At 36.3% G+C, this 13,597-nt stretch overlaps 1 protein-coding gene across 1 annotated transcript in view; it reads right to left on the reverse strand.

The window, feature by feature from the left end:
- LOC115220578 (hydrocephalus-inducing protein-like) overlaps positions 1 to 13,597 on the reverse strand; it is a 175,731-nt gene that overhangs the window by 121,134 nt on the left and 41,000 nt on the right. Inside the window, exons 14-19 of the mRNA XM_029790763.2 lie at positions 12,264 to 12,380; positions 11,794 to 11,943; positions 10,770 to 10,873; positions 9,972 to 10,106; positions 3,166 to 3,322; positions 1 to 77 (exon numbers count right to left, since the gene is read on the reverse strand). The exon at positions 1 to 77 is cut by the window's left edge and continues 33 nt beyond it. Coding sequence (XP_029646623.2) covers positions 1 to 77; positions 3,166 to 3,322; positions 9,972 to 10,106; positions 10,770 to 10,873; positions 11,794 to 11,943; positions 12,264 to 12,380 — 740 coding nt within the window. The remainder of the gene's footprint in view (positions 78 to 3,165; positions 3,323 to 9,971; positions 10,107 to 10,769; positions 10,874 to 11,793; positions 11,944 to 12,263; positions 12,381 to 13,597) is intronic.

Raw genomic sequence — 13,597 nt, forward strand, 5'->3', positions numbered from 1 at the left:
CTTTCACCAGGCAATAATTTGAAGCGATGAGGAATTATTTCAAACACTGATGCTTTAGTTTCTGGGGAAGTAGAAGTCTGTACAAACACAAAGTAAACCATTATTAACAAATACTAATTACAGAAAAAAATATAATTCTTTAAAAAGCTTGTGACAACTGACCGCTGCCAGTGCATGAGACCCCCACACACACACACACTTTAACTAACAACTGGTCGAATACTAGACTCCCCAACCCTCAACTGAATGCTAGATGGATGAGACCTCTTCTCTACCATCGAGTGATCATACATTCCCTTTCAGGTGCAGGAAAAATGTGTCAAGCATTAACTCTCCCACTACAATCCTCACAGGTAAAAATAAAATAAATAAACCAAGGCTGCCACCATTAATGTTGATACAATCACAGATAGGCCTGGAATGATTACAGAGATGCACAGGCAAGTAGATGTGTGCTGTGTGCAAGAAGTAAGATGGAGGAGAGCCTTAGCTAACCTCTTCACAATCAAAGAACAGAGGTCCAAATTCTTCTGAATAGGTAACAATGCTGGTTTAGGTGGAGTTGGTATTCTGCTGGTTGAAAAATGGATAATGTAATTGAAGTAACAAGAGTGAGAGAATAATTAAGCTTAGACTCATAAGTCCCAGGACTCATAAGGCCAGAGTTTAACCTGATTTCCATGGTATTTAAGCCACTGAGATTACAACACTCCCCACCCACTGAATGGGATGTTGGTCTGTCACAGGGTCAATTTCCTATCTATTGCTGGAACTCAAAGCTGAGTGGATTGGAGCAATGTGAAATGAAATATTTTGCTCAAGAACACAATGCACTGCCTGGTTAAGAAATCAAAACCATGGTCCAACAATCTTGAGTACAACACCCTAGCCACTAGGCCAAAGCTGAGATTGCTTATAAAGAAGGTAACGATAATGGTTATCTCTGCCTCCACCCCACAATCAGGATTAACCGAGAAGCAAATGTATTACCTCTATGAGGTTCTTTTGCCAACAAATGACAGCAACATTGTTACCATGGCTAATGACATCAGTGAATATATTGGACAGCATGATGAAAGCTACTCCAGAGTACATGCTGATTGTGGAGATGGTTCTAGAAATGAGAAGAGATCAAGGCTTCTGGAGTTTTGCGATGCAAATGAACTAATCCATTACATTTTGTACATTGTGTTAGACAAATAGAAGAGTGGGGTAGCCAAGTATCTGTTCTATAGTAAAACAGCTATCTCTATCCCTCCAACCTTCTCCAACCTCTCGCCTGGCACATGACTTCTCTTCAGTTCCACTCTCTCTCTCTTCTCTCTCTCTCTCTTCTCTCTCTCTCTCTCTCTCTCAGCTGAGGGTGGGCCTTGTCCTGCAAACTACTTGGTAGCCCTGTGGGTGCTGGTTCCTCATAAAAAGCACCCAGTACACTGCGTAAAGTGGTTGATGTTGGGAAGGGCATCTAGCTGTACAAACCATGTCAAATCAAACAATGGGGCCTGATGTGGCTCCCGGCCTTGTCAGCCCTGACAAATCATCCAACCCATGTCAGCAGGAGGATGATGATGCTGAAGCAAATGTCATTTTCTATAGCCTCAAGTCAACCTATACCTTATAAGTAAAAATGGGTTGATGAAAACTATATGGAAGCCCACTGGATGAATTGTTCCAGTAATTCACACTATCGTGCTGATTCTACCTGAAAATTAAATTAAAGGTATATATGTCTGTGGAATATTCAGCCACTTAAAGTGATTTGAATGACCCTTGTAACTTCAGTTGATCAAAAGCCTGAATTCACATCATTAAAACCAATGGAAAACCACCCATCCAGATCTTTCTTAAAAAAACAAAAAACAGTTTTCTCACAGAAGATATAAAAAGATGCTATCAAACTTCATTGACAAACTTCTATTATAAATAACTTTGTCATCATCATCATCACTTTTTAACATCCCTTTCTCAGTAATGTCATGAGTTGGACAGTTAGACAGGAGTTGATGAGCCAGAGGACTGTAACTGCTTTGGTAGGGTTTCTATGGCTGGATGCCTTTCCTAATGCCAACCACTTTACAGTGTATAGTGGGGGCTTTTTTTTGTGGCACCAGCACTAGTGAGGTCGCCAAGTAAGTTGCAGGACAAAACTCCACTTGTCTGAGGGAGGTGGGAGGCATTTATGAAGTAGATGGCTTTAAGCCAAGTGCTGAGAGGTTAAAACATAGTTAAGACCCCCTTCGGTAATGAATGACCATTGGATTACACCTAGAAAGTTCCCCTTCGAGGTACAAGTCTGGGCAAGGCTGTTTATGGAAGACCAGTAGTCGCCCATGCATACCAGCCTCTCCTCTTCATGCCACTGATGTTATCCAAGGGAAAGGCAAAGGCTGATACAGCTTGGCACCAGTGACATCGCAACTCATTTCTACAGATGAGTGAACTGGAGCATGGCTCAGTAGTTACAGCTTCAGAATCACAATCATGATGTAGTGAGTTCAATTCCCAGACTGGGCTGTATATTGCATTCTTGTGCAAGACACTTTATTTCACATTAAAACATAGTAGAAAGACAGGAACAGGTGTCCTGCTGTTGAGGAGATATGTGGCCATTCCAGTTGGGAAAGACGATAGATGATGGTAAAGATGTGCTGGAACATGATTTCAAGTTGAAGAAAACAGAATATAAGTGAAAGAGAGGATCAGGCAGGGTGGGTGGGTAGGTAAGTTCATAAGAGCATGAAAGGAGAGAGGCAAATGTAAAGTGTGAGAGGAAGAGAGAGAGAGATGCACAGTGCCAGGGACAAGGTCGGAGATACATAGGAATGGAAACAGTGATTGATAGAGATAGTTGGCGTTCTCACTGGCAGAATGAGATGGTGTACACATAAAAGGTGGGGGTGAGGGCTGCAAGAAAGAAACATTCACTGGTACATAAGGTAGTAGAGAAATTCATCATCATCATTGTTTAACATTCATTTCCCATGTTGGCATGGGTTGGACTGTTTGACTGAGGATTGGCAAGCCAGGAGGCTGCATCAGGCTCCAATCTTGATCTGGCAGTGTTTCTACAGCTGAATGCCCTTCCTAATGCCAACCACTCCGAGAGTGTAGTGGGTGCTTTTTACAGGCCACCGGCAGCTGAAAAAAGAAAGGAAAAACACTAACCTTTACAGAAACTTGTTTCTCGTTTAATTTTGTTAGTTGTGCCTCCTGTTTGCTAAGTTTTGGTAATTGTAAGGTGTTTGTTTGGATGACCCAGTTCACCTGTTGCTGGCGCCGACCTTTGTTAGTGAAAACTATTTTTTTTTTTAAAGTTTTGTTACTGAAACAGAATTATATTTTACTAATTAAAGGAAACTCAATAATAATAAAGTTCATTTACTAAAGAAATATTGTTACAGGTCTGTAAGTCACTCGCATGCAGTTGTTTGGCCATGCATGCATGCACATGCACACACAAACAAATTGCTCTTTAATCAAGATGAATTAGTCAAAAATTTGCTCATCTCTTACAATCAACATTTAATTCTTTATTCTTCATTTTGAAAGAATATCATCTGCTTGATACAAATAAAAGCAATCTTGTTTTTTACTATGAAAACAATATATTTTTCTTAAAGAATATGAAGCAATGTATTTAATACCATTCATAAAAGTAAATTGTGTACTAAAATATTTCATACTTTGGACTTCTACCTGGATTTTCTGCACCTCTCCTATATACACATGGATTTCACTGGACTCTTCCATTGATGAAAAATCGCTCCAATACACCCTGACCTCTGAACTCTTTTGAATTTTCTGCTTTTCCCTATTGTTTTTTCTTACTCTGTTTTTTCTCAATCCATACATTGTTACTTCGTCTCTCTCTCATTCCCTTTCTTTTTTCTTTTCATCTTCGCTTCTTCCTTTTTTCCTCTCCTTGTTTTTACTTTTCTTCTCCTCTTGTATTTTTTTTCTCTTCATGTCTTTTGAATTTCGTTTGATCCTCTATACTCCGTACGTCATTTTTTTGCCTTTCTCTCCCTACTTTTTTCTCCTTTTTCAATCATGCCTGATTACAGATCTGTCCTCCCCTACCTTCACCACCACCTAAAGATCTCCCCTTCTTCCTAGCTCTCCTGTCTGACCATCTCCATCCAGCCATCGCCATGATCGACCGCTAGCCACTAAAGCTTTTTTTATTCTCTCTCTGTTTATTTTCTCATGTTGAAGAACGTAGGCTCGAAACGTAAAAGACTTTCTCACCTTCCCAAGCGTTAAACTAATACACCTGTTTGTTGTTTATACACCTGTCTTCGTCTTTTGTAAAATAAATAAATAAATAAATAAATCCACCCACCCATTCATCCATCCATCCATCCATACTTACAAGCTGGTATTCGCTTGCTTTCTTCCAAAAATTTACTACCAATTTTGAACAGTCTGAAACTGTAATGATGATTGGAAGCCTGACTGATGAAAGAAAGCCACGAATGTTCCGTCCTGCTTTTTTCTATCCATCTTTGTATCATCTGTCTGTATATTTTTATTGTTGTCTGTTACATTCTTATTCCAAATTTTGGATTTTATATATATATATATATATATATATATATAAAGGAAGCAGCAAAGGCTAGATAGGCATCTCCAACTAGCAGGTCATGCTACTCCAGACTGATGATGAGCAAAAACTCAGAAAATAGTGTCTGGCTGCAGGCTTAGCTGGGTGGAGGTGCTTATCTCCCCCTTGCAAACATAAGGACACAGGAAATGTGTCAAGGCCAACAGGAAGCGTTGCTGCTTCATAGGGCTAAATAGCAGTAGTATTATTCCCTTCATGGGACTGTCACATAAAGTGGCAGTATACAACTACTTTATATATATATATACACACACACACATATATATACATACACATATACACATACAAAACAAACACACATATATTAATATGAAATACATAAAATGCAGTTGATATCTTTAAGCCTTATATAACACACACGTGTTTCCATTAGCTGATTGTCACTATTATGCAAGCTGATAGGCCTGTTGTATAATATGGCTGGTTTACTTTTTTAGTATTACGAGTATGGCAATAGAATAACTCTGAGTCCCTGCAGTACTCAACATGGACTTACAAAATGCATTTGGATTATTTACTATTGTACTTGTGGAAGGTAAAAAGCACACCAAAATCTTATGAGAAAGGACAGGAGTGGCGAATGGAATTGTTTACAAAGTCCAAAATGTTTGGTGACAGGCTTGCCTGCCAGCATCTTTTAAAATTTCATCCTCCTTTTACTCCTTCTCCTCATTGTTTTAACATCCACTTTTCCACACTTGTATGAGTTGCATGGGACTTGTTGAGGCAGATTTTTATTTGGTTGGATGCCCTTATATGAGATACCTATTTATCTATCTATCTATCCATGTATATATATATGTGTGTGTGTGTGTGTGTGTGTGTGTGTGTGTGTGTGTAGGCATGTGGCTTAGTGGTTAGTGCATTCGGCTCACGATTGTAAAGTCGTGAGTTCAATTCCTGGCGACGCATTCTGTCCTTGAGCAAGACACTTTATTTCACGTTACTCCAGTCCACTCAGCTGGCAAAAATGAGTTGTACCTGTATTTTAAAGGGCCGGCATTGTCACACTCTTTGTCATGCTGAATCTCCCTGAGAACTACGTTAGGGGTACACGTGTCTGTGGAGTGCTCAGCCACTTGCACATTAATTTCACGAGCAAGCTGTTCTGTTGATTGTATCAGCTGGGACCCTCATCGTCGTAACTGACGGAGTGCTCCTCTCTCTCTCTCTCTCTCTCTCTCTCTATATATATATATATATATATATATATATATATATATATATATACTGGAGTAAGCACATAAATGTGAAACAAGGTGGAAAAAAGAGTACTCAAATACCAGAGCTAGAGTAATATGCTATATTTAAAAGCAGCAGAAATATAACAAATGCTGTTACTCAGAGTTTCACGTTCCCATTCGTTGGACAGTTTTGTTAATATATATATATATATATATATATATATATATATATATGTATATATATGTATGTGTGTGTGTATGTGTATATGCCTTAGTTCCTTTTGAAGAATTGAAAAATTCCACCAGTACCAGATTAATTTGTGGTCTTTTTCCAGCCTTATAATTTAAGGTATAAGGGAGATAACTCTTTTTCCATATTTTTAACCTTTTAACATTTTCTACATGCTTCCTCCTTGACTTTTCACGTTTCTTCTCTTGTTCAATTTTTAGTTTGTTATGTTATGTGATTTGTGCCTGATGACTGTCCAGAGATGTTACACATGTTATAATAGAATATTTGTCATATTCTCAGCACAGGAAACTATTAGTAGTACATAAAGACATGTATTGTGTCTATTAAATGCTATTCATCTCACCAGATGGAGGACTTTTCTGGTGATCTTATCATCACGGAACAGTACATGATATATATATATATATATAAATAACGTACTGTTTTGTTGTCCCTTTTGTGTATCAACTGTGAATGTTTTGCGTTCTTGTCTCATTTTTTGTATTCTTTTTTATTTACATATGGCAGCATACGTACACTTTGGTCTCTTATATGTAAGTACATATGTATAAATTTTGTACCACACTCTCATTCTTTCTTTCTTTCTTTCTATCAGCCCCTTCACACTTACTTCCTTCTTTCCACTCTTCTTTCTTTCGCTCCCCCTCTCTCACATTTCCTGGCCTTTCCTTCATTCTCACCTTCCTTCCTCTTTCACTTTACTCTGTCCCTTTTCTTTTTTCTCATCCCTCCCTAATTCTTCTATCCTGCTGTGTCTACCTTTCTCCTCTCCTTCCACATGACCAGTGTTCGACCAAGCCTGACCTTTCTTTCTTGGTTTGACTACCATCCATGCAACATCTATATTCCTTCCCATGCCTGTCATCTCTTATGTCCCTGCCATAAGGCTTCACTTTCACACACACACACCAGCTCAATTTAATTCGTCCTTAGTTGAAAGACACCTGTTGTTTGCATTTGTATTTGTGTAACATTTCTCCGGGGTTTTTTTCCGTCCTTGTTTTCGTACACATTGCTGCTTTCTTCCGAGGAATCTAATGCCCTTAGCTTAGATTTTCCTTGGGGCTGGCCAGATTGGAGCTGTCTCGAGTATAACCAGCTGAAACTGCAAAGATAATCTGGAAGTCGACTGACAAAAGAAAACTCCAAATGACCTGTCCTTGTTTTTTCTTGTCCCTTTTTGTATTAATCAACTGTCTGGATGTTTTGCATTCTTGTCCCATTTTTTGTCTTCCTTTATATATATATATATATACTTTCAACAATTGAGGGTAAATTATTATAATAATTACATTTTTCACCAAGTGTTCAGTATGTAAGGGACCATTATAGGCGAATTCAAAATATTACATTATATATAAGGGCTTAGTAAAATAAATTACTTTGCCACATACTGAACTCATTAGAAATACAGCTAAAGAAATTTCTTCAGCTATTTCTAATACTTAAAGAAGATCTCTCTCAGATAGTGTTTGCCTAAACTAACTCACAAAAGTATGGGGGAAAAAACATTAAAAAATCAAGTGCAAAGGTTATTTGAGAACGTACGTTTCTAGATTAGTCAATTCGACATTTCTTCTTCAGCTCAGAATTCCTTGAATCGGATTTGGGAACACTTAAAGTCGGGAGCATACCCTTTCGGCTTCTAATCACCTATAGAATTCTGCTCGAACTAAAAGTGCTATCAAATTCGAATATGCAAGCGAAGCTCTTTCTGCTCTCTTTTCCACCAGCGTGGGTTTAAATTGACAAACACCAAGTATTAACAGTGAAGACCGCAGAATTTAGCTAAGAGAGATGAATTATAATTTCAACAATTGAGGGTAAAATTATTAATTATTAATCAGTTTCACCAAGTGTTCAGTATGTAAAGGGACCATTATAGGCGAATTCAAAATATTACATTATATATAAGGGCTTAGTAAAATAAATTACTTTGCCACATACTGACTCATTAGAAATAGCACTAAAGAAATTTCTTCAGCTATTTCTAATACTTAAGAAGATCTCTCTCAGATAGTGTTTGCCTAAACTAACTCACAAAAGTATGGGGGAAAAAACATTAAAAAATCAAGTGCAAAGGTTATTTGAGAACGTACGTTTCTAGATTAGTCAATTCGACATTTCTTTCTTCAGCTCAGAATTCCTTGAATCGGATTTGGGAACACTTAAAGTCGGGAGCATACCCTTTCGGCTTCTAATCACCTAATCACCTCTCTTAGCTAAATTCTGCGGTCTTCACTGTTAATACTTGGTGTTTGTCAATTTTAACCCACGCTGGTGGAAAGGGGAGAGCAGAAATTCTTCGCTTGCATATTCGAATTTGATAGCACTTTTAGTTCGAGCAGAATTCTATAGGTGATTAGAAGCCGAAAGGGTATGCTCCCGACTTTAAGTGTTCCCAAATCCGATTCAAGGAATTCTGAGCTGAAGAAAGAAATGTCGAATTGACTAATCTAGAAACGTACGTTCTCAAATAACCTTTGCACTTGATTTTTTAATGTTTTTTCCCCCATACTTTTGTGAGTTAGTTTAGGCAAACACTATCTGAGAGAGATCTTCTTTAAGTATTAGAAATAGCTGAAGAAATTTCTTTAGCTGCTATTTCTAATGAGTTCAGTATGTGGCAAAGTAATTTATTTTACTAAGCCCTTATATATAATGTAATATTTTGAATTCGCCTATAATGGTCCCTTTACATACTGAACACTTGGTGAAACTGATTAATAATTAATTAATTTTACCCTCAATTGTTGAAATTATAATTCATCTCTCTTAGCTAAATTCTGCGGTCTTCACTGTTAATACTTGGTGTTTGTCAATTTTAACCCACGCTGGTGGAAAGGGGAGAGCAGAAATTCTTCGCTTGCATATTCGAATTTGATAGCACTTTTAGTTCGAGCAGAATTCTATAGGTGATTAGAAGCCGAAAGGGTATGCTCCCGACTTTAAGTGTTCCAAATCCGATTCAAGAATTCTGAGCTGAAGAAAGAAATGTCGAATTGACTAATCTAGAAACGTACGTTCTCAAATAACCTTTGCACTTGATTTTTTAATGTTTTTTCCCCCCATACTTTTGTGAGTTAGTTTAGGCAAACACTATCTGAGAGAGATCTTCTTTAAGTATTAGAAATACTGAAGAAATTTCTTTAGCTGCTATTTCTAATGAGTTCAGTATGTGGCAAAGTAATTTATTTTACTAAGCCCTTATATATAATATATATATATATATATATTATAATATACATATAAATGGAGTTAAACGCAGGTGTTATTCAAATTCTGTGTTTAACTCCGTTTATTTATTTATATATATTATACAAAATATTTCACATAATCTCGAAGTTTCTACTTTTAAAACAAGGAGTTATAACCTTTTTACTTGTGTGATTTTTTGCCATCCAGGTACTCTATTTTTTCCGTGTTAATTTTTAACAAGAGAAAAATACACATACCTATATATATATATATATAATATATATATATATCCTCATCATAATCATCATCATTTAACATCTGTTTTCCATGTTTGCATGGGTTGGATGATTTGACACAAGTTGGCAAGTTGCAGGGCTGCATCAAGCTTCAATGTCAGCTTATGATATATTTATACCTATATACATGTTATATCTGTATCTATCTATATGTATGTGTCTGTGTGTATTCAAGTATACTATAATACAATTATAATACAAAATTTATCAAAATATATTGCATTTTCAGATGAAATTTCTTCCAATCGACTTCATTTTGCTAAGTTTCATAACAATACCAGTTCGTATTGCCTTCAAGCAGAGTAATGAATTTTATAATAATGAATTATTGTATACAGTGCTCAGGTGCACCACAAGTGTGCTCAGATGCACCACAAATCAATTGCTCTAAAGAGTGCTCATTAAAATTTACTTACCTGAAATGTGGGCCAAGGTTTAAGACAGATGACAGTGGTGGGTCAGCTACAATGGTACTGCCTTCACCAAATGCTTTCAAGATCACAAATCTTTCTGAATTGTCTCCAAATTTAATATTAATTTTGTCTTCAAAACTAAAATTTGAAGGAAGAACATTGTAGTTTATTTGGAGCATTATGATAAAGAAGTGAAATAACAAAATTACGAAGAGGGAGAGCTTCTCACAATGCAAAACTGAAAAAGATTAATAACATTTATATTTTGGGCACGAAGGCTCCTCATCAGAAGTAAACAGTCAAGAAATTGTTAGTCTATACAGAAAATGGTGAAATCTAGACAGGGAAATTACAGATAGTGTGACGACAATTTTAATACAAAACAAGAGCACTCAGAGAGTGCAATCCTCTGCCAAGGCAACACCAATGTCCTCTCAACAATTAACGGGAGATGATTTTTAAAATGAGAATATCTGAAATAAACTTGACTGCTCTCACAAAAATAATCCAGAATCCTTGTCTGGTACTGAAATGATCCCAAAATCAAATCAGTTCATGCCAGTCACGAGATCGAACATCCCTGAAATTTTCATATGAATCCACCTTTGCTAAGGCAGAGGTAATAATGACTAAATGAACAGTCTTTGCATGAATTGCTAAAATGTGTCTTCCACACTGTGTATATGTTTTAGTTTCAACACACAGCCTCAGATCAAATTATTTGTCAGACAAGAACAATTTCAAAGTATGAAATATAATATGAATTTTAAATATGAAAGTGTAAAAATTCTGAATCCATACTTAATGATATCATTAATGTTGGCAGTCAATGTTAGAATCATTTTTTCTTCAGGCAAAATCACTCCATCCTTTGGACTGACATGAAAGAATGAGTTTGGTCGGCTCTGCTGAGACAGAAGCAAAATAACAATTTAGAGAAGGCCATTAAAATACAAATGAAAAGAATACACAAATTATTAAAATTTTAACAAAGTAAAAAGATGAAAAAAACTTCATGTTGTCCTTATTGAATTTTGGTAAAAAAAAAATATATGAAAATAACAGATTCCCATGTTGTTAATATAAATTATTAAAATTCTCAAAACATATAAAACATATTTCATAATTTCAACTATGAAAGAGAAATTATACCAAGTTATTTAAAGCAATATTGATCTTCTAAAACCAAAATATTTTTATGCTTTAAATCAGGAAACATTTCTAAATAATGACTCATATTTTTCTCATAAAAAAATTCTGGATGTTGACATTGTGTGTGTGTGTACATCATTTATCATCATCATTTGTCACGTGTGTACACATCATCATCATCATCCATCATCCATACTGGCATGGGTTGGATGGTTTGACAGGAGCTGACAAGGCCATGCTCCATCGTCTGTTTTGGTTGGGTTTCTACAGCTGGGTCCCCTTCCTAATGCCAACCACACCACAGTGCAATAGGTACTGTTTATGTGGTACCAGTGCTTTTTATCTGACACCAGCACAGGTGCTTTTTACATGGTACCATCACTAGTGTTTTTTACAGGGCACCAACACCGGTGCTTTTTATGTGGCACCAATATAGGTGCGTTTTACGTGACACTATCATTAGTGCTTTTTACATGGCACCAGCACCAGTGCTTTTTATGTGGCACCAATACCAGTGCTTTTTACATGGCACCATCATTAGTGCTTTTTACATGGCACCAGCACCAGTGCTTTTTATGTGGCACCAATACGGGCACTTTTTACATGGCACCAGCTACGTTAAAATATTAATACTTGTAGTATTAATTAATATTTCTAAAATTGCACAACTCACCATGCTTGCTTCAAAGGTAGCAGGAATTGGAGATTCATTTAACAAAGTGATTTTCCTTTCTACGTCCTTCAGTACAGTAATGGTACCCCAGTCAACCTCAAGTGGTGCGACATGTACCACAGGTCCTTCCCCATAACATGAAATCTCAACCTAAAAGAAAAAATTATTACCATTATTGGCATCATTGCCAGCAATAATCAGTACTGGACAAACCACGTTTCTGAAATCATCAAAAATGCTGAAGGTCTTTTAGCATCACTGAATAAGTCTTTTATCAGCCATTCACCAGCTTCTGTTTAACCTTTCGAAATATTCTACCGTTGCTTCAATTAATTTTTAAAATAATGAAGAACTGAGCAAAATAATTTTATCATTAAAATAGAACATGGCAACAAATTAACATAAAAGTGTGTGTGTGTGTGTGATTTTAGTTTTGAAATATCAGAATAATTTCAAGTAAAATGACTTACTGTAATATATTCAGAACTACCAAAGACTTTAAAATAGGCTGGAGCCACCAACTCTCTGAGACATCCAGTTTTTATAGTCAGCGGTACATCAAAAGAGCTAAAAGCTTCAAGGATTCCCTAAAACAGGAAAATATTCAATAAAGAATTCTTAAGATACATAAACAATTTCAATATCATGAAGAACAGGTTGAATTGATTGTACTAGAAACGAGAAACATGGCATTATGCAGCGAAAATACCATGAGAAGTATATAACATGGAGGTCAGTACCTAACAAAAATTGAAGGACGAAATTTCTGCTTTGATATACTAAAACCAGCAAAAAATGTATTCACTGATATTGCAGAATGTTTGCTAGGCTTTAATAAAATTCTGTGACTACAATTGGAACAGCATTAAATTAAAATAGCCATCAGTGTATATACATTTAGCAGATGACAAATGGATCAAAAGCAGGGCAAAATATATCTGTCATCTTAGTATGTCACTGTTGTAACATTGTTCATTTTGTTGTGATATTCAGTGGTTTTGAACGAAATATGTCAATGAAGATATTTCCTCTCAGACAGACAGATATATATATATATACCAGCAGTATCGCCCGGCGTTGCTCGTGTTTGTAAGGGAAATAACTATATAAGCATTTTTAGAGAGTTATAGCAAAAAAATTAGCAAAAAAAATGCATTAAAAATGGAATAAAAAATGATGGTAATTTTTTTTTTAATCGTTGACTCATTGTAGACATTTTTAGAGAGTTACTTCCCTTATATAATAGCGAAAAAATGCATTAAGATGGAAAAAATGATGGTAAATTTTTTTAAAAATCGTAGACTCATCGTAGACGCTTTCTTAGCCATTTCTGTTTTGGTGTCTTCAAGCAATGAAGTCGTTCTAAAAGAACGCTGGTCTCCTTGACAATGCTTTACGACGTTGATTTCCTTACACTCCCTTCCCCACAGCTTCACGAGGGAGGGAAGAAGGGGGAGAAGCAACACAGGTGCAGGTGTGACCATGGACGCCAACTCCGCCGCCATCGACACACGGAAAAATATGCGTTAAAATGGAAAAAAATGATGTTAAATTATTTTTTAAATCGTAGGCTCATCGTAGACGCGCGCTAATACCCAGACGGGCTCGATATGAATCACGACTATAAGATACCCGAATTTGGTTAAACTGCACTGCAAAATGTGGGAGTAGTTAGGAATCTAAATCATAGGAGACAGACACTCACACAACTACAGTTTTATATATATATATATATATATATATATATACATATACAAGAGTGAGTCAAAACGTAATGCCATTTTGTTTAGGACTGGTATAATTA

The sequence above is a fragment of the Octopus sinensis genome, linkage group LG1, assembly GCF_006345805.1.
Source record: "Octopus sinensis linkage group LG1, ASM634580v1, whole genome shotgun sequence".
In the NCBI taxonomy this organism is placed as follows: domain Eukaryota; kingdom Metazoa; phylum Mollusca; class Cephalopoda; order Octopoda; family Octopodidae; genus Octopus; species Octopus sinensis.